The following is a 22595-nucleotide window of genomic DNA, read 5'->3' on the forward strand; positions in this document are numbered from 1 at the left end:
CTGTTTTGATACTTCACAAATGATAACGGATAATCCTTGCAGCGGTCCTGTGAAGTAGGTACAATGACTGTCCTCATTTTACAGATAGAGACACTGGTCGTCCAGGGTCACCCAGCTGGGACGTGCCGTGCTGGTGTGCTGTCTGGTGCAGCCTGTCCAGCCCCACAGGTTTCCCTCCCATGCTGTGCTCTGCCGCTTTCCTAAGATCTAAAATGTCCCGGTTTTTTCCTACTGATTTGATGTGCCATCTTTATTGTCTTTAAATATGCGCTGATTTCTGGGCTTCCTGACCTCTTTCATGGACTTTTCTGTTTGCAATTGTGGTTTGATATGCTTCATTGACAGTTAAAAATCTCCTCTTTCTTTACTGAAAAATTCTTCTAATGAGTGACCACTTCATTTTCCCAAAGAGTTTTAGAATTAATTATTAAAATCTTCCTGCCCTACCGAAGGAAAAAAAAGGGGGTTTTGATGGGAATTGACGTAAACATTTAAAGATAATTTGGAGGGAATTGGTTTTCTATCATTATCCATCAGACTTTTTTTGATAGGGTGCGGCACTCAAAAACTTTGTTAGTGACATGCACACACAAAAGATGGGAACCTAATAAAGATGCTAGTAGAGTTTTATGTATGTTAGATGATTAAGAAATACATAATGCTACAATAAAAGACGTAAAGCTTGCTTGTGGACATGGGTGTCAGCAAGGGTACACGTTGTGAGTTGGTGCAAAGTGGTACAAAGTGAGTTATCTGAAATCTGATCAAAAGTTGTTCAGCATATGTGCATGGGTATGAAGACAGTGGACTGAGGTAGCTGGTAGACCTTGGAGAGAGAGAGAGAGAGAGAGAGAGAGAGAGAGAGAGAGAGATACATATTCCTATGTGAATGGGTTCAGCTAGGTGCAGTTTTATGCCTCCTTCACTTACTGTTTCTCAGGGACAAAATTTCACTTAAGCAATACAAAATTTGGTCCCTAATCAATCACTTTGGAACACATTTTTGTTTTTGAAACAAAAAATTTTTCACGTAAGGAACTATACCTATTTTTTGCCACTGTTCCCCTGTCAGCTTCCTTTTATTTTAGGTGTTTTATTTTTCAAATTCAGTACCTAAGGGTTCATGCCTGATCTTTTGTTGGCTTATTAGCTCATTTGTTCATTCATTCTACAACTCTTTCTGAACACCTACTGTGGTCCAGTTACTGTAAGGTTTGGGTACTCTTGGGCTGAGTATTTCTTTCTTCTTGATTGTAAATTGTATCTTTCACCATTGACAAATAACTATCTTTTCTCCATTTAAGAACTAAAGTGCTATTACTACCAGTCACTTGTAGTTGTTTGGATTTACCTGATTTGTGCTGCCCTTTTTCCTTAAAAACAGGCAATTTAGAGTGGTAGTTCAAATGGCTGGTCACTGGAATGAGGCCACCTGGATTCAAGTCCTGGCACTCCCATCTACTGTGTGAACTTTGGGCATATTACTTAACTTTTGTGAGCCTTATTTTCTTCATTTGTCAAGTGGGGATAATATTGAGACCTCTTTTGGTTTTTTTCAAGGATTGGATGAATAGAAATAAATGCTTAGGACAATGCCTGGCATATTCTAAGTCCTTAATAACTATTGAAAGCTCTTGTTACTTTAACTTTTATTTGTCACTGAGTATTTCTCTTGGCCACTGAATATAGTTTTTAGTTTTGAAGTCATCATGAGAGTCTTCATCTTATTTTTTGTAATGTTTATTTATTTATTTATTTTGAGAGAGCGTGCATGTGTGTGCACAGGAGAGGGACAGAGAGAGAGGGAGAGAGAGAGAGAATCCCAAGCAGGCTCTGCACTGTCAGTGCGGAGCCTAACATGGGTCTCGATCTCATGAACTGTGAGATTGTGCCCTGAGCCAACATCAAGAGTCAGACGCTTAACCGACTGAGCCACCCAGGCGCCCCTAGTCTTCATCTTTTAATAAAAGCATTTAACTATAAAATTAATGTTTTATTAAAAAAACCTTTTTAATGTATTGCTTCAGTGAAGTTAACCTTCCCCTCCTCCCCCCATCACTTCCCTGCTCAGATGTTTTTAGGATTTTAAAAGTTTTATCCATAAAATTCTAAACTTTCACCATGTGTCTAGGTATGTGTATAACTTACTATTAACTTTTCCATATATCAATTCAGACATCTTCAGTTTATGTTTTCTGCCCTTATTACTTACTGTTTTTATTTCCTTTGTTTTAGGATTAAATTTTCTGGTTACTGAGTCTTCTGCACGTGCATTTTTTATTTCTTTGTTATATTTCCTGTGTTTGGGAGATTTTTCTTAAGGTTTCTTTTTTTCCTCTCTCAGGTTCAGTTCTTTGTGGTATGGAAGGTGTTCTTTTCTGGCTTTGAATGCTTGGTTTTAACTGTTTTTGTTTGTTTGTTTTTTGCCCTTTTGCATTCTTTACATTGCACCCTGTAAGTCCAAGTATTTTCCTCCTTTTTATTCATCCTTGAGCAATAACAGATGTGTCCACACCTGGAATTTGTCCCAAAACAGAGAGTGTAGCAGGCTTCCAGTTCCTTCCTGTTCTGACTACTTTGTTTCCTTGTGGTGGGTGTTGGTTAAAATGGCTGGCCGTATCCATTCCACCTGGTTTCCTTTTGGGAAATGGTCTGTCACACACGTAAGTCAGACTCTCCATCTTCCTGCCTCAGGTCAGACAGACCAGCTATGACCTGCACTCAGCTGATCAGTATAATATTTCCTAGGGTCTGAATCTTCGGAGAGTGAAGCCAGTGTGACAGATGGAAGCAGGGGAAGCAGACATGGAGGGAAGGTTGCAGGCCATCCCTCACGGCACTGGTGCATTCCCAAGACTCTTCCCATCCGTGACATGGTCCCTGTGATCCCTGTAGCACGGCCTCTCATTTTCTTCCAGCCCTTCGTTAAGCCTGGACTTTTAGTCCTTGGTTTTGCGTGCCCAGGAGAGTCTCTCAATGCAGTTGCTCCCCAGAGCCAGCAGGTGTTGCTTGCAAACAAGAAAGCTAGCTGATGTATTTCCCCCTGCTCATATCCTTTGTTGGAGAGCTGGATTCTGAAAGGCTGCATGAGCATCAGGGGCCCAGCAGCTGGAAAATATGTCCTTGATGTGAGCAACACTAGCCGAGGGGAAGAGACGAGCTGGGACTGTGGGAAGATGGAGAAATTTATGAAGTGTCTGCTCTTTGCGCAGCCCAGGATTGGCTTTCTTCATGTAGCATTTTTTTTTTTTTTTTTTTTTAATATGACCTGTAAGCCAAGTAAGAGCTTTGGCCTGTCTGAAGGTTCTGCTTCATAAGAGTGTAGGGAAGAGTCCAGCCAAGTCTGAAGGAAACTGGGCTTGCTGCCTGCTGCTTTTGGTAAGGTGAGGCCATGCTTGGTTCCTCCCAGTGTGGCTGTATTAGGGAGCCATCCTCTGTAGCAGTAAAGACCTTGGGGTGGAGAGACTTCTGTAGGAAGAGCCCAAAGAGAGAAGCATGAAGACTGTGATTAGTGTCTGTCCCAGGATTCAGCTTTGCTTCAGTCCTTGGCCCTCCAACTTAGGGGCTGTTGCCCAGTTCTCTCTGAGTCTTTTCTCTTCATGATTCGGGACTCCTCGTTGGTTTCTCTTGCAGGGCAATTGCAAGTCTGTACTTGAATTCTTTCTTTCACACTTGAATTCTTTCTTTCACCTCCACAGTATGTCAGAAATGCCACCAGTTTTATGGCATGAGGGTAGTCCCCTTTACCTGATTCTATCTGGATGCAAGTTTCTATCCCTTTTTCTTTTCTCTTGGCCATTTTAGTTAGGTTGAACTGTATGATATTGCCAAAATTGTACCATTTTTGATGTACGAAAATGTCAGTTTCACGTGATTCAACCTAATACTAAGAAGAGAGAGTGGTAAGATGTTGGGAGTGGGAATGCACATTAGAATCTAATGTTCAGTCTTTTGTCTTAACCTTCCTTTGAGAGATGCTGTTTTGGCAATGGGAAATATTCTGGAATATAGGCCTGATCTTAATGATATCATTTTGCTTGAAGAATGTATTGCTTTATGGCAACAATAGGGCAAACGAGTTTTATTTCTGGTCAAGCTTTGGCACAGTTTTCTCCCTTCTTGTTATAATCATTCACTTTTACTCATTTATTACATTTATCTGTGGAAAGAGGGTAATAGCATTTTCTTTTTCCTATTTACTTAAACATAACATTCTTAATTCTCCTTACCTGAATGCATGTTTTTTTGGGAAAAGTTAATAAATACATAGGTGTGCTCTCATTATTTAAAATTCTGAGCTTGTCCCAACTGGCAGTAGTGACAGAATTTTTTTTTTTTACTGCTAGTATAAGGCTTATGCAATGGTTTATTTTTTCCTTTTTGAAGATGAGTCTATGGATTATATGTCTGTACCTAAATTTGCAAGCTAGCTGTTGCAGAACAGAACCTGTTAATTCCAGCAGAGTTCCATGTAAGCTTTTATTGTCCCTGAAGAATACCAATTGATTGTGGAAACTTAACAGAAACATAACTCAAATGATCCCATAATCTATTCTAGCAGTGACTTGTTTGATTCTTACCCCCTGTGGCAGCAGTATTCAGCTCCATGCTTTTAAAAATGAGAATCTAGTTAACTAAAGGAGATCCATGCAAACAACATCTAGCTTTTTTATTTTGTGTGTGTGATTCAGTGTAATTTAATCAATTATAGTCACGGTGCCTACTTGTAACACATAGCCAGTGCATTTAAAAGAAACTGCCTCCTGTTAAATAATCAGCACATTTTCTGTCTATGCTTGTTTTATTTTTGAAAATGACTAGTATGTTAACATTCTTTTTACTTTTTAGGCTTCATATTTGAATATTTTTCGGCTAAATGCAGTTAAATACTGCATGATGTTTATAATACATCAAAATGTGAATCCTTATTCAGAGTCAAGCAGCTGAAACATTAGCCTTAGCATTTCCTTTGACTAGCACCCAGCATATTACATATTCATTTTTCCTCTCTGAGCTCTGAGACATTAACACAGTTTTTACAGTGTATGTGCTCCTGCTGTTGAGACTGGTGTTCAGTGAAAAGCCCATGAGTTGTAAGAACCTAGAATAGTTTGTGTGTTTACCAGAGTCTTGACCAGCTTCCCTGTGTGGACCTTTTGGTATGAAATAAGGCTTCAGATACATGCTGGGAGGAAGGGTACCATCGGTGCATTGTTATGGAAGTTACAGTTAATGAAGATATTTTATCTTCATCACCTTGCTGGGTTTCATTGCTTTGCCAGGAATGCAAAATCTTTAATCTCTCTACCCTTCTCTTACATCTTTTTTCCTAGGTCTATATTTAAGTGAACCTTCTACTCTCTTTTCTTAACCCTCTGTTTGCTTATTGAAATTAGAGAAATGTTTGAGATTACATTCTTAAATAATATAAATCCTAACTTATTGATGTACATTTTGGGTTTCAGTTTCTAGAAAAAGTTCTTATACAGGCTAACTTATTATACATTTTATACAGGTCAGATTTTATGGTGTTTGACCAAAGGCTGCTGTAAAATTTGCAGAGCAATGAGAAGTTAACAGTGTGTCTTGTGATGTTCAAGGTAAATTGCAGATTTGGATTGAGTTTAGAGCCTAAAGATACATAACATTTCATCAAAGGAATCAAAGCAGTTCACCAGTGTCTAAAATAACTTCAGTGCTAATAGTTGAAGCAGCAGCATATGTGTATTTGAAAAAGTATGTATTCCTTCCCCACTTCGTCCAATCCCCGTTCACTTCCAGTGAGGCCGCTTTGCTTTTCTTCCACCCCTCAGTCACTTCAGCTGGTGGCTTCTCTTTACATGGTGGATACTGGCAAAAGGCATGAGGGACTACCAGCATCGGATGTTTCCTCAATCCTCCTGGGAGGACTCTTCACAGCAGCGACCCTGATCGCTCTAGTCTCATTGAAATTCTTCCCATTTTTGTCTTCTGTGACCCGGAGCTCTTTCTCTCCTGTTCCTAGTCCTGCTTTGCTGAGCATTCCTTTTTCATCTCCTCAGTTTCTTCCTCTGCTCATTTCCTAAATGTCCCTTTTCTCACCTGTGGGCTGGCATCCCTTGTTCTCCTCTTCACTTTGCAGGCTCATCCACACTGTTGTTTTAATTACTGGGTGTTTGGGCTGCTTCCAGATCCAAAGCTCCTACCTCAACTTCTTTTTTTCCCTATTTAGTTATAATATTAACAGCTAACACTTCCTGAGTGCTTAATGTATACCAGGCATGGTGTAAGCATTTACCTGTATTTACTGAGTTGGTCCTATAGCTTTCTTATGAATTAAGATGACTTAGGTTTCCTTATGAGGAAACTGAGGCAGAGGTGTTAAGGGATGCACCTAGGGTCCTCCAGCTAGTAAGTATGGCATGAGGACCAGAGCCAGGCAGTCTTGACCTGGAGCCGGTGCCCTGACCCATTGTGTGCTCTACCTTTCCACTGGCCCTCAGGCTACATCCAGTCAGTCCCCAAGCCTTGTGAGTTGTGCCTCCTTAGTATTTCTGTGCTCTGAATCCCAGCTCCAGCCCCATTACTCTTCGTTTCCTGCTATTCTGAAAACCTCCATCTGGTCTTCCCGTTTCTAGTTGTGCCTCTTGCAGGTGTTCTCCATTTCACCAGGAGTTAAGCTTGTAATAAATGATTTGTCCATGTCCCTTCTTGGCTTTAAAATGCTTCAGTGATGCTTCAGTGTCAAAAGGTACAGATCTATGTCCTCTGTCTGGCACACACTGGCTTTTGCTCGCTGATTCCTCCCTGCTTGTCCACCCTTACCTCCCATCACTTAGCCCTTCTGAGCCACGTGGGTGTCTGCAGACTCTTGCTATTTCTTGCTTAGGAATTTGCCCGTCAGTTGAGCTTAGAGTTTGTTTGTTTGTTTGTTTGTTTTTCCCTTTTGTGCACTGGTTAATCTCAGTATTACTCATTTTTCAAGACCCAGCTGAGACAATATTTTATTATCTTATTTCCAAAACCTTCCCTTATTGACTCCACTCTTCATTCAATAAATATTTACTGTGCTAGACTCCAGGGATATAGGTGATCAGTAAGACAGACCTGATCCCATCCTTCAAGGCAGAGCAGGGAAGACATATAATTAAATGCAGTATCACAATCAAGTGTTTTCCTTCTATGGATGCATGAAGGGGGTCTTGGAAGACTTCCTGAAGCAGGTGGTGGTATTCAAGCTGAAACCTGAAAGGCGGTTAGAATTAGCCGGGTATGTAGGAGGTGGCAGAGGGTGGGGAAGGAATTCCAGGGTATGAGAAGAGAATTGTGATTATGGGCCAGGGATGAGTAAGAGCTTGGCATGTTCAAACACCTGGACGCAGTGTCTGAGGCTGCAGCAGTGTGGAGGAAGGTGTGTGTGCTTGGGCTGGGTAATGTACGGTCATCAGGCAGATGCAAATTATAACTACTCTAAGATTCTGTCCCCAACCTTTTAGAATGGCTAAAATCAAAAAGACTGCCAACACCAAGAGTTGACGAAGAAGGTGCAGCACGAAGAAGGTGCAGCAGTTGGAACTGCCCTATTGCCAGTGGGAATGTAAAATGGTACAACTGCTCTCTGAAAGCCACCAGAGTTTTCCAGAGTTAAACATACATCATGTGGCCTAGGAGCCCCCTCCTAGGAATTTATCTAAGAGAAATGAAAACATGTTTACAAAAAGACTTGTTCACACATTTTCATAGGGAAGTTTTCATAGTAACTTCAAACTGGAAACATTTCAAATGCCCATCAACAAGATAATAGATGAAAAACTTGTGGCATATTTGTGCAATGGAATACTCCTCAACGATGAAAAATAATGAATTACTGAGATGCATAGTAATATGGATGAATCTAAAGAATGTATAAAGCAAAAAAAAAAAAAAAAAAAGCCTGATGCAGAAGAGTAAATAGTGTATGATTTTATTTTATCAAGTGTAAGAGTAGCTCAGCTTATCTATTATGATGAAAATCATGAAGTAAGAAGAATGTCTTTCTCTTTGGGGGCAGTTGAGGTAGGAAACGATTGGAAAAAGGCACGAAGGAACTCTCTGAGTTAATGGAAATAGTCCATATCTTGTTTTGGTGATTACAGGGATGTAAACAGTTGTCAAAGCTGATCAGACTAAACACATGTATATTGTGTGTTGTTGTCTCAATTAAAAGTCTTTTAGAGGGGCGCCTGGGTGGCGCAGTCGGTTAAGCGTCCGACTTCAGCCAGGTCACGATCTCGCGGTCCGTGAGTTTGAGCCCCGCGTCAGGCTCTGGGCTGATGGCTCGGAGCCTGGAGCCTGTTTCCGATTCTGTGTCTCCCTCTCTCTCTGCCCCTCGCCCGTTCGTGCTCTGTCTCTCTCTGTCCCAAAAATAAATAAACATTGAAAAAAAAAATTAAAAAAAAAAAAAAGTCTTTTAGAAAATACATTGCAGCCCTAAAATAATGATAGGTCTATTTATTAACATGGAAAGATAGGTTGCTCATGGTATAGTATTAAGTAAAATAAGTTGGTTAAAAACTCTACCATGACCCCTTAATGCATTTATAGCAAGATATTTAGATTTTTAAATTCTATTCCTTAACCTCTTATGTATTTTCTGATTCATTTTGAATGAACATTTTATTTTATTTTGGAAAATGAGAACATGAAGTAATATTTACTCTACAGTGAAATATTTAAAGGATAGCCTCTTTTCTTTTCATTTTTTTAAGTTTTTATTTAAATTCCAGCAGCTAACACACAGTGTAATATTAGTTTCATGTGCACAATTTAGTGATTCAACACTTACATACAACACCCAGTGCTCATCACAAGTGCTTAATTCCCATCAACTAATTAACACAATCCCTCACCCATCTTCTCTCTGGTAACCATCAGTTTGTTCTCTACACCCAAGAATCTGTTTCTTGGTTTGTCTCTCTCTTTTTTCCTTCTATGAGCATTTGTTTTGTTTCTTAAATTCCACATGAGTGAAATCATACACTATTTGTCTTTCTCTGACTAATTTCACTTAGAATGATACTCTCTAGCTCTATCCACGTTGTTGCAAATGGCAAGATTTCATTCTTTTTATACCACTTCTTCTTTATCCACTTATCAGTCTATGGACATTTGGGCTTTTCCCATAAATGGCTATTGTTGATAATGCTGCTATAAACATCGGGGTGCATGTATCCCTTCGGATTAGTATTTTTGTATCCTTTGGGTAAAAATACTTAGTCGTGCAATTGCTGGGTCATAGGGTAGTTCTATTTTTAATTTTTTCAGGAACTTCCATACTGTTTTCCACAGTGGCTACACCAGTTTGCATAAAGAACATCCTCTTATTAAAACTTTACAGAAATGATTAATTGAGCCATCTAATATGGGAAATATTCTTAAATAAAATTTCATGACCATCTTATGCTATGGTTGTGTTAGTTTTCAATGCTTAGGAGAAATCAGAGTATCACATTTATAGGTTCAGAAAAATTTTTCATTAATGTTTTAATGTAAGTCCAAGTATATGCAGGGTACATAGTGAAGGGTAAGAGATAAACCACCCCTGTCTCCATGTCATCTAGTTCTTCCCACGGGACACAGCTGCTGTGAACAAACTTATTTTCTAGATATACAGGAAAATATATGTAATACATACATATGTACAAAGACATATGCATGTGTATTATGCAAATGGCAGCATGCTGTGCACATTGTACTGATTTTTTTAGGAGTTTTTTTTAAATTGTGGTAAAATATTCATAACATAAAATTTACCACTTTAGTGATTTTATGTGTACCATTTGGTAGCATTAGGTCCATTCACATTGCTGTGCAGCCATAACTTTCCTCTGTCTCTAGAACTTTTTCATCATCTCAAACTAACTGCGTACCTGTTAAGAACTTGCCATTCACCTTCACCTCAGCCCCTGGCAACCACCATTCTATTTTCTGTTTCGAGAAGTTTGCCTACTTCAGGTACCTCATAAGTGGAATCATATAGTATGTGTCTCATTGTGTCTGGCTTTGCTTCACTCAGCATAAAGTCTTCAAGGTTCATCCATATTGAAATGTGTCAGAATTCCCTTCCTTTTTAAGGCTGAATCAGGATAATTCATTGCATGATTTACCACATTTTGTTTATCTATTCATCCATCAAAGGACATTTGGGTAGTTTCTTTCTGTTCTTTTCTTTTTTCTTTTTTTAAGTTTATCTTATTTTGAGAGACAGAGGGATAGAGTGAATCCCAAGCAGGCTCTGCACTAATAGCACAGAGCCCAGCGCAGGGCTGGAACTTAGGAACCATGAGATCATGACCTGAGCCACTAAGAGTCAGATGCTTAACTGACTGAGCCACCCAGGCACCCCTGGGTTATTTCTACCTTTTGGCTCTTGTGAATAATACTGCTATGAGCATAAGTATACAAATATCTGTTCAGGTCCCTGCTTTTAATTCTTTTGTGTATCTATCCAGCAGTGGAATTACTGGATCATGTAGTAATCCTATGTTTAAATTTTTGCAGGACCCCCATGTTGTTTCCCACAGCAATTGCACCATTTTACATTGCTACCCATAATGTACAAGGTTTCCAGTTACTTTGCATCCTCATCAGAATCTATTTGCTGTGGGGTTTTTTTATTTGTTTTGTTTCTATTTTTAATTTCCATACTAATGTGTATTGTACCATGCTTTTTTAAAAAATTTTTTATGAATATAATTTATTGTCAGATTGGCTTACAAACAACACCTGGTGCTCATCTCAACAAGTGCCCTCCTCAATGCCCAGCACCCATTTTCCCTCTCCCCCGCCCCGCATCCACCCTCAGTTTGTTCTCTGTATTTAGGAGTCTCTTGTGGTTTGCCTCCCTCCCTCTGTGTTTGTAACTATTTTCCCCTTCCTCTTTCCTGATGGTCTTCTGTTGAGTTTCTCAAGATCCACATATGAGTGAAAACATATGATATCTGTCCTTCTCTGACTTATTTCACTTAGCATAATGATACCTTCCAGTTCCATCCACACTGGTGCGAATGGCATGATTTCATTCTTTCTCATTGCCAAGTAGTATTCCATTTTATGCATAAACCACGTCTTCTTTATCCATTCATCAGTTGATGGACATTTAGGCTCTTTCCATAATTTGGCTATTGTTGAAAGTGCTGCTGTAAACATTGGGGTACAAGTGCCCCTGTGCATCAGCACTCCTGTATCCCCCTTAGGTAAATTCCTAGCAGTGCTATTGCTGGGTCATACATATGGTAGATCTATTTTTAATTTTTTGAGGAACCTCCACACTGTTTTCCAGAGTAGCTGCATCAGTTTGTATTCCCACCAACAGTGCAAGAGAGTTCCCATTTCTCCACATCCTCGCCAGCATCTATAGTCCCCTGATTTGTTCATTTTAACTGCTCTGACTGGCATGAGGTGGTATCTCAGTTTGGCTTTGATTTATATTTCCCTAATGATGAGTGATGTTGAGCATCTTTTTATGTATCTATTGGCCATCTGGATGTCTTCTTTGGAAAAATGTCTTTTTATGTCTTCTGCCCATTTCTTCACTGGGTTATTTGTTTTTTGGGTGTTGAGTTTGGTAAGTTCCTTATAGATTTTGGATACTAGCCCTTTATCTGATATGTCATTTGCAAATATCTTTTCCCATTCTGTTGGTTGCCTTTCAGTTTTGTTGTTTGTTTCCTTTGCAGTGCAGAAACTTTTTATCTTGATGAGGCCCCAGTAGTTCACTTTTGCTTTTAATTCTCTTGCCTTTGGAGATGTGTCGAGTAAGAAATTGCTGCGGTTGAGGTCAAAGAGGTTGTTGCCTGCTTTCTTCTGTAGGACTTTGATGATTTCCTGTCTCACATTTAGGGCTTTCATCCATTTTGAGTTTATTTTTGTGTATGTACCATGCTTTTTAACCTTAATATCTTGGAGAACCTTCCAGGAGAGAAGAGCCCACCCTCCCCCCTCTTTTTTTATGTTTGTTTATTTATTAAAAATTTTTCTTAATGTTTATTTCTGAGAGAGAGAGACAGAATGTGACTGGGGGAGAAGCAGAGAGAGAAGGAGACACAGAATCCGAAGCAGGATCCAGGCTCTGAGCTGTCAGCACAGAGCCCAACGTGGAGCTTAAACTCATGAACTGTGAGATCATGACCTGAGATAAAGTCAGATGCTTAACTGACTGAGCTACCTAGGTGCTTCTGAAGAGCCCCTTTTTTAAAGATGGTATAAAAATCTATATTATCAGCGGACCTTAATTTATTTAACTCTTTGCAATGGATGCCCATGTAGTTTTATTTCTGGTCTTTTGTGAATGCATGGAATGTATCTTCATATGTAGTGTACATAATGCTTTTGTTTATTTTTATACTTTAAAATACTTCCTGACTTTTTTTAATGAATATGAATATTTTAATGAATATGAATATACAGAAGTATATATGCATTTTAAAATTTGATAGTTATTGCCAGCAATATGTGACAATACCTATGTCCATACATCCTTGATGTCATAGTGTGACGTCACACACAACATTTTGATGTTTCCAGTGTGATGAGTAAACGTGGCATCTCATTGAAGTTGTAATTTGCACTTCCTTCTGAGTGAGACTAAATTTCTTTTCAGTTTGGGGAGCCAAGAATTTCTGAAATAAATGCTTCACATTCTTTGTTCACTTGTCTTATGAGGTCTTGGTACCCTTTTCTAAAAGGAACCCTGAGTGGTAAATATTGACCAAACTGGAGGAGACTCCTGCCTTCATGGAGCCTACAGTCTGTTGAGGGAGAAAGACAGTAAACAGACAGTGTGTAATTAGATTTTGTGATAAATGCTATGAAAGAAATTTTCGGGTTTTCATGAAAGATAACAATTTAGGTGGGATGGGATATGGTGGCTACGATGGGCTCCCAGGGGATCTGTAAGAGCCAGTGAGGTAGATCGTTTCTGGGGGGAGGTGGTGTTATTCCAGGAAGAAAGATTGCACGGACAGTTAACTAAAAGAAGGAGTATGGCTGGAATGAAGTGAGGAAGAAATGATGGGAGATAACTCATTTGCCATTTGTGCCTCGTGTACTAAATCTTTAAAGACAGGTATCAACAATATTGACAAGTATATGACGAATTTCCCCAATTATTCCTATATGAGGAATCTTAAAACAGATTTTACTTTTCTTATTAGGTACTTCCCATGAAAGGCATACGAATCAAGCAAATGATAAGCAAATGTTTTTAGGGTATTAATTGATTCATCGGGAGCCTCCATCTTTTTGAATTTTCCAGTTAACTAAATTTTTATTTAAGAATGAATCCCTGTACATCATCTTGTATTATTTCATATTTCCCCAGATGTATGATTACAAATTCAACTCGTTTTCTCATGTGAAATTAATTTGTGATTCTTTGAAGCTTGCTAAATGATGCATTTTTTACTACTAAGTTATCTGTAACAATTTCCCCATTAGGGAAAAAAGCTTTTTGAGTCTATCCTTCTGTGTGTGACCAAATTCCAAATGTGTGATGAGCCTACATAGGGAAAAAGTGACACTCAGAGAAAATGATTTGCAGCTTCATGTGCTTGGCAAGTACATTCTTAAGTGTAAATTCTACATCTTAGGCAAAGTGAGCCTAATTTTGATCAGTTATTTAGTTAAGCTTTTTATACCAAATTCCCAAGCAGTGAAATGGTAGAAACATAGAAATGTGTGATGCCGTTACCAGTAGTTACAAGTCAGCCATTTAAAAGAGTGAAACAGGAGTGTTTTGATTTTGAAAGTTAATTTTGAAAGTTAGTGCGTGGTTTCCTGTTTTCTAGATTTGCTGTGCGTATGTATTTTCTTTCCTTCCCTTTTCCTGTCTTTTCACTTTTGCTTCTATATCTCATGTTTATTAGGAAATAGAGGAAAAATTGTACACGTAAAAAACTTGCCAAAAGCCAGTTTCTTGGCAGAAACTAAGCAATAGATCCTATGGAGGGAGCATGTCTTTTTTGATTTTGTATTCTCCTAGTGCAGCGAAATAGCTCAGGTGATGCTTGTTGAATATGGAGTACATGGAAATTGGAAGCACCTGTATTTTTTCTAAGTAACTTTTTCTGTAGTTATAGGTATTTCCTGTTATGTGATTAAAAAATTATTAAAGTCTCAAATGTACAGTTGCGGTCCATCTTAATTTTATTTTCATTATGTTGCTAACAGTGGCAGTTTTAAATATGGCACTTTTTTGTAGGCTAACATAGCTTTCCTTTTATTTTCCTGTTATTGCTTATATACATTTTGGGTGGGGGGGCTGTGTGGCTCAGTCGGTTAAGCATCGACTCTTGGTTTTGGCTCAGGTCATGATCTCTTGGTTTGTGGGTTTTTATAAATAAGATTGAAGTTTTTATAAATAAAACTATGTCCCATTCTTTTCCACTTATTTAATCTGCTATTTTAATAGTATAAATATTTTATTTTTTTAATGTTTATTTATTTTGAGAGTGAGAGAGAGTGCGAGTATGAGCAGGGGAGAAGTGGAGGGAGAGAGAAGATCCCAAGCAGGCTGCACACTTAGCACAGAGCCTGACGCGGAGCTTGATCTCACAAACTGAATCATGAGATGATGACCTGCGCCAAAGTCAAGAATGGGACGCTTAACTGACTGAGCCACAGTCGTCCCAATGGTATAAATACTGTAAAAATAGATTTCATAGCTTTATAGTCTGACCCACCAAAGTATCTATTTTTGAGTAAGCCACAGTTACATGATAGCTTTTTAACTATAAAACTGGCTTTTAGGGGCGCCTGGGTGGCGCAGTCGGTTAAGCGTCCGACTTCAGCCAGGTCACGATCTCGCGGTCCGTGAGTTCGAGCCCCGCGTCAGGCTCTGGGCTGATGGCTCAGAGCCTGGAGCCTGTTTCCGATTCTGTGTCTCCCTCTCTCTCTGCCCCTCCCCCGTTCATGCTCTGTCTCTCTCTGTCCCAAAAATAAATAAACGTTGAAAAAAAAAAAATTTAAAAAAAAAAACTGGCTTTTATCAAGTAGAATGGCAGGTTTTACTTCATCGCTGTTTTCTAGAATGTTTCAGATTCTTTTTATCTTTAACATTTCTTATTGCCTCTATTTTTTTTTCCCCCTTCTGTTTGGTCCTTGACTCTCCTTTTGATTGTTTTCTCCTGACTTCCTATCCTTCTCTGTTTCCTCTTTGTTTTAATCCCCTCAAGCTTAATTTTTATATCGGCCTCTTTTCCTTAACTTTTCTTTTACAGTTAGCTCCTTTTAGATGTCTCACTGTCATATCAAACAGCCTTATCCAAATTTACGTTTATGATCACAAAGTGACCTCTCTTCTCAACTGCACTGTGTGTTTAACACTGCCCCACCATCAGACACCAGGAATTAACAGTCCCAAGCCATGTGGGCTGTAATCCTTTCTTCTATCACCCCTGATTTCCTAATTCCCACTGATTTTTCATGAAAACGCCTCCTGTCTCTCTCCTCTTCCATATTTCCTACCACTTTCGTATTCTACGTTGTACTACCTCATACCTAGATTATTCCGAGACTCCTTTCCACCTGGCCCTGTGCTGACCAGTTTATTTTGTGTATGTCTCCGAGCTTCATCTAATGTAAAGCTTTCTGTAAAAAGCTGAGCTGAGAATCTCGTTACACATCCCTCTTAAATCTCACAACTATCAGAGTGCCTATTTATGTGCCAAACATGCTTCTCAGGGCTGGGCGTGGAAAAGTGAACAAAACAGCATATCCTGGTTCATGCTCTCTGGGAGCCTATGTTGTGTTCTGATGGTGGGTGGGGCTGAGGAGGGAGAGAGAGAAGACATGGAAATGAACAAGGTAATTCTGGTGTGTGATGGAGTGGGGTGGTATGGTGGGAGTATTTTTAGGTTAGGTGCTCAGGCTGACTTCTTTGGGTAGGTTTTATTTGAACAGAGACATGAGGACCACTGGGACCAGTCAGGTTGGGAAAAATAGGAGAGAAGAAAATAAGTAGGTGAGAATATTCTGGAAAACATTTTAATGCATGGGAGGCTTTCCATGCCTTCCCAGAATGAAGTGACAAGACAGTCTTTAAGGTAACCGTTGTGTTCAGGGGCGCCTGGGAGGCTCAGTCGGTTAAGTGTCTGACTTGGCTCAGGTCATGATCTCATGGTTCGTGGGTTCAAGCCCCACATCAGGCTCTGTGCTGACCTCTCAGAGCTTGGAGCCTGCTTCTAATTCTGTGTCTCCTCCTCTCTCTGCCCCTCCCCTGCTCATGCTCTGTGTCTCTCTCTCAAAAATAAACATTAAAAAAAAAAAAAAGTAACCGTTGTGTTACCTTTCATACATGATTAATACATGATCATAGTAGCATCTGGGCATCATGGGGAGGGGAAAGAGATAGATTGTTTACAAAGAGACCTGAGAAACTACTTGCTGTATATAGTAGGTGTGATTCTTTGCTCAGTTTGCTGTTTCTTGGAGCCCATTCATGCCTATGGGACAGGAATTACGTAGCAAAATAAAACTGATATAGATGAAAGGTTCCATCATTGGAGTGATTTTTTTTTTTCATTTTAACTTTTAGTTTTTTTAATCTGTAATTTCTCTTCTCTGTTCAGAAGCAGCCAAGACTTTGTTTGGCCAATTTATTTCTGAAATTTTCCAAAAGATCTGTTTACTGGAATACTGAGATAAGGAGTCACACTTCTATATTTGATGGCCAGAGATTAAATCCCAAATCTGTCCAGACATCTCAGGCTTCCAAGTACTGGCCATAAGATGTAAGAGCCTGGGTCTGGGCCAGAGCCTCCAGAGTGTGGCTAAATCGGGCAGTCGCCAGGAAGATAAGAAAGAGAACTGACTGGAAGTAGTTTGACAGTAAAAGCAGGTCAGAAGAGCCTTGGATTTAGTTGTATTCATAAAGAAATGCATTTTTTTTTTTTTTAATTTCCAGCTTCTGTACCATAAGTTCTTGATTTGGGCCTATGAGAATCCGAGGTTTGACTGGACATTTGGGTTTTTTTAGACACTCTTATGTGAATTGTTAGTTGGTGATTCCCATGGCAATACAGATTAACCTTTATGCAAGGAATTATTCATTCATTCTAATTATTTTATTATTTTTAAAAAATACTTATTTTTGACAGAGAGCATGAGTGGGGAGGTGCAGAGAGAGAGGGAGACAGAGCATCTGAAGCAGGCTCCTCACTGACAGCAGAGAGCCTGATGTGGGGCTTGAATTCATGAGCTGTGAGATCACCGCCTGAGCTGTAGTTGGACACTTAATCGACTGAGCCACCAAGGCGCCCCCATTCATTCCGTTTTAAAAAGTGTGTCCATTTTCCACTCTGTCACTGATTATACGATTATGCATATGTTTGAATAAATCAGATGTTGTGTTAATGCTGTGGATTCTTTTATAGGCTTTATAGGAAAGTGTTAATCTTTTATGTCTGGTCTGCTTCAACTAAATTTGGCTTGGTACTTGACTGTTAGTGGTAGGTATCCAGTGATGTGTATCCTTATTAAAGCTGCTGCTTTTTTCTGAAATTTTACACTATTTTTCAAACCATCTTGCTGCAGACTTACAAGTCTGTGACATTTAAGGTGTTTGCTTAAATTCTTGACTTGTGTACTTCTTCAGGTACTTCTTCAAATTTTTAGTCATTTATCATTTTTTTCCTTGGAGGAAGCTATCATCTTGTAACAATTCAGTTGCTCTAGGGCTGGGAATCTAGTTACCTTGTATGGCATTATGGCAAAGGAGTACCCAATGGACGGATAATGGTAATGTTAGAGCTTTTCACTCAATAATGTAAAATAAACTATACAGATAACATTTTAGCTGAATTTGGAGCAAAGTGCTTAATAATGTTTTCTATATTCCCAGAAGCATGTGATATTTACTAGCTTTACCTTTATTATTATTACTTTTGTGTAGTTTGCATGATTAACTTACCAGTGTCAGAAAGACTAAAATAAATATTGATTTTTTTCAATATAGGTGTATTGAAACAAATGTAGTGCTTAAAATGACAGTCCTTCAATAAACCCTCATTCGGCATATACCACAAGTAAAGCGCTTTGCTAGGTGCTTTGCAAGATTCAGAAATAAGTCAGATGTGTTTCCGTCAGGATCTTTGAAGTTGTCTGGGAGATTATAACTTTATGAAAAGGAACTTCCAAAGTGACCTACAGTGGCTTTGCCTAGGGTGGAAGTGGTGGGGGGGAGTGTCACCACAGACACTTTACTAAGAATGTTTTATCACCAGGGTCACAAATTTGAAATTTATTCCCTGGTTTAAAAAACTTTTTTTAGTAACTAATATAAATATTGGTTACACTTAAGGGCTGTCCCTAATGTTTATGCTGTTTTAAATCTTTTATTTGAACTTTTCTTGTGTGTTATTGTAAACTCCTATATTACTTTCTCTCCAGTTTGCTACAAAATGGTCAGTTTGAAATTGTGACAGGTGGCTGGGTTATGCCTGATGAAGCTGCTCCACATTATTTTGCCTTAATTGACCAACTAATTGAAGGACATCAGTGGCTGGAAAAAAATCTAGGTATGTATTAATGTCTTTCTCCTTCATTTGGACAACTTTGGGCAGTTAATTTGGGGGAACATGAGATGAGGCTTTATTTTATTTTTTTTAAATAACCAGTTTTCCCAGTATTTTTTATCCCTCATCAATTTATGATGTTTATTTGATCATAAGCTAAGTTACATAAATGTAATATGGTCACTTTTACAGTCATCTACTTTGTAATCTATTATTTTATGTATTATTCTTATTAATTTTAGAGTAGTTTTTTTCTAATAATATCCCACTGGGGTTTTAGTTTTATATTAGTTAAAACTATTAGTTAGAAGAGGCAAAAGTCTAATTTACTTGCCTAAGAAAAAAAAGCAAAAGAAGAATGAAAAGAAGGTATTCGTTTTGTCATTGAGAATTACAGAGATATATATGGTAACTTCAGGTATGGTTGGATCCAGGGGACTCGAATTTTGTTGTCTAGGCACTGTCTCTTTTGGTTCTGCTTATTTTTTCATGGCTTTCATCTTCTCCTGGCTCTCTCCACATGGTGAGTAAGATGGCCATAGGCAACTAGGACTCTCATCTTCCTAGTTGAACCAGGAGAAGTTTTCCTTAACACCTTAACTAATTGGCTCACTTTGGACTAAGTGCATAACCCTGAGCCAGTTTCTGTGGCTAGAGGTATAGGAGCTGAAATCACCAAGGCCTAGTCAGCTCTTGGAAATGGTCATGGGGCGGAAGGGTTTGTTGAAGGCAGGGTAAGCCTCACCTGAACCACGTGAATGGGTCGTCCACGAAAGAAGAATCCTGTTACTACTGGAAGAGGATGCTGCACTGATAAAATCAGATGTTCACTATAACTTGTTATGTGTTAATAATTGGTAAATCTGGTTGAAAACTTTATCGGAGTTCTTCATATGATTCCTACACCTTTTCTCAAGTTTGAATTCTTCCAAAATAAAAATAGAGTGAATGGGGGTGGCAGGGGTTTTAGCTGAATAGTGTGTTGTTTGGAAATACCACATTTGTTTCTCCATTTTTCAGTTGATGGACATTTAGATTATTCCCCTTTTGACTGCTGTGAATAATGCTGCTATACACACTTGTGTAAGTTTTTGTGAGGACATATGTTTTCATTTCTTTGGGGGTACATACCTAGAAACAGAAGTGCTGGGTCATTGGGCAGCGTGCTGTGTTAAGCGTTTTGAGGAGCTGCCTAATTGTTTCCAAAATGACTGCACCCTTCTATGTTCTCACCAGCAGTGTAGGAGGGTTCTAATTTCTCCACATCTGCAGCAGCATTTGTTACTGTCTTTTTTATTTTAGCCATGCTAGTGAGTGTGAAATGGTACCTCATTATGGCTTTGATTTGCATTTCCCTAAAGACTATGATGTTAACCATTTTTTCACGTGTGTATTGGCTGTTTGTATATCTTGTTTGGAAAATTGTCTATTCAAATTATTTGCTATTTTTACAATTGGGTTGTCTTTTTATGTTGACTTGTAAGTGTTCTTTATATATTCATCATACAAGTTTCTTGTCAGACAATGATTTGCAAATATTTTTTTTCCATTCTGTGGGTTTTCAGTTTCTTGAAGGTGTCCTTTTTTTAAAATTTTTCTTAATATTTTTAAAATATTTATTTTTGAGAGAGAGAGAGAGGGAAACAGAGTGTGAGTGTGTGGGGGGGGGGGGGGCGCGGAATGCACAGAGAGAGAGGGAGACACAGAATCTGAAGCAGGCTCCAGGCTCTGAGCTGTCTGTACAGAGCCCAACACAAGGCGCAAACTCACGAACCGTGAGATCATGACCTGAGCTGAAGTCACTTGCTTAACCGACTGAGCCACCCAGGTGCCCCATGAAGGTGTCCTTTGATGCACAAAAGTTTTGATTTTGATGAAGTCCAGTTATTTTTTCTTTTGTCACTTGTGTTTTGATGTCATAACCAAGAAGTCATTATCTAACCCACAATCATGAACTCTGTGGTTTTTTTCTTAGAAATTTTATGGTTTTAGCTCTTACATTTAGATAATGAATACATTTGAGAATATGAAGTTTCTTCCGGTGGGCTTTGGCTGCATCTTGTAAATTCATGTTCTGTTTTGTTTTCTAAACAGTTTGGAACAACATGTTATTTTGGATACTTTATTTTTATATTTGGCCATGGAATGCTTTTTTAAATTGTTTAGGTTTTTGTTGTTAATTTCTGCTTTTATGAACTTTATTACACTAACTAATATGATCATTAGAAACTTTTTTTTAAGTTTGAGTTTTTCAGTTTGTCTTTTGCCCAAAATACCCATTTTTATAATTGTTCCCTGACTTGTCTTATGTTTTAATACTAAATGTACTTGAAATAATCCAGTTTTATTAATTATATTATTCATATTACTCAGGTTCTAATTTTTAAGTCTATTAGTTTGCCAGAAATTGAGTGGTGTATTCTTTTTAATGATGCTTTCCTGTTATTTTTCCTAACAGTTTTTACTTTTATATATTTTGACAATCTTAATCTTACTTTAATAGCACAGAATCTTTTTCATGAAAGGAGGTAAGAGCTAGGCAGAGACCTATAAAGGATGCCAGTACTGTGCTAGGTTTTCCTTGGTACAGCACATATTTTTTTAGGAGGAGTTAAGGAGCAAATTGAGGTAAAAGTGTAGCATAAAACAAATCCAAACTTTTATAAAGAGGTCATGTTTGCCCTCTTGTGCAGGCTCGCACACATGTGTGTGTTATAAAGCCATAAGTTAGTACTGATACCTCATGTTTCAGTTCAGGATCACAAAGTACATCCTGCTGTCCCACATTTACATATTCTGTAGTTGCTTTTCTTAACAGTGTGAAACTTGGCTCCCTTGTCTCAATTTGCTCAATCTCAGAATGCATGAAAAGCAGCTCCAGAATTTGTTAAACCCATACCACCAGAAAAAAACCCAAAAATACTAAATAGGGTTCAGGATTTCTTTACAATTTTTAGAGGTAAATTACATATGTGAAATGCAAAAATACGTGGGCAGTTCTTTGAGTTTTGACAGATGCTCTTGGCCCTCTGAGAGTTCTGACTTTTTCTTACCAGTCTCTTTTGCCGGCTTCTCATCTCTGTTCATCTTCAGGATTGTTCTCCAGAGTTCTTCCCTCTCCTCTCTTTTCTGCTACTCTTTGTTATACCTATTTGCATGATACTTTGTGCTGTTAGGATCAGGATTAACTCCTGTTTTAACCCTAGAACCTCTCATAGCCTTAGGTTTATGGAAGGTGCTAAAAAAAAAAAAAAATGCACAAGGTAATACTACTTATGTAGATTTATATAGGTTGTATGTAGAAGTTTTCTTTGAGTGTACTGAATAAATAAAAGATGAGGTTTGTATAATGCCAGGTAAATAATCATATTTCATTAATCCAGTCTTTGCATTTATTATGTTTATTTTTTACATTGTATCCTTGGAGAAATCGAGGTATATCTTTAGTCGATAGCTCTTATAATTGATGTGAGTCAATTGTGAAAAATTCCATTCATCCTTTCTAGGTCGAGAGAAAGCACCAGCATCAAAATGTCTTAAGATTTAACGAAATACGGAACAGTTATTTGGGCCAGTTCTGCCACTGCATAATAAGATGATACAGAACTGTTGTGAAGTATGAAAGATGGCCTACAAATTCCTTAACTTGGGATTGAGGAGTACAAGTTGAAATGAGTTAGCGTACTTTTCTTTATTCTGTAACATCAAGTTGCTGGGTTGTCCAACTCAAAGCAAAACAAGACTGTGAGGTCTTAGAGGGCAGGGCAGGGGTTAGGTCCTGTTTGTTTCTCCAGCTTCCCTGCATGGCAGTAGCTTGCTAATACCTATTAAAGATGGCAGAGTGCTTCTTTCAGCTCGTTGATTAACCTACTGTGCGATTCCCCTGCCTGGGAGGACATGACAGGGCCAGGATCCTTTCCTCTGGGAGCCCTGCTGGGAGTGTTTGCTAAAGGGGAATGAATGCTGGGCAGATCATTTGTCCTCAGGCCTGGAATACCACAAAACTCTGATGGCTCTGACGGTAATGTGACTTCTTTTCATGTCATTGTTAGTTAAAAAAATAAC

At 38.6% G+C, this 22595-nt stretch overlaps 1 protein-coding gene across 1 annotated transcript in view; it reads left to right on the forward strand.

The window, feature by feature from the left end:
- The window catches only part of MAN2A1 (mannosidase alpha class 2A member 1), a 167052-nt gene that overhangs the window by 42155 nt on the left and 102302 nt on the right, over positions 1–22595 (forward strand). Inside the window, exon 5 of the mRNA XM_030326180.1 lies at positions 18406–18533. Coding sequence (XP_030182040.1) covers positions 18406–18533 — 128 coding nt within the window. The remainder of the gene's footprint in view (positions 1–18405; positions 18534–22595) is intronic.

Source organism: Lynx canadensis, chromosome A1, assembly GCF_007474595.2.
Source record: "Lynx canadensis isolate LIC74 chromosome A1, mLynCan4.pri.v2, whole genome shotgun sequence".
NCBI classification, from domain to species: domain Eukaryota; kingdom Metazoa; phylum Chordata; class Mammalia; order Carnivora; family Felidae; genus Lynx; species Lynx canadensis.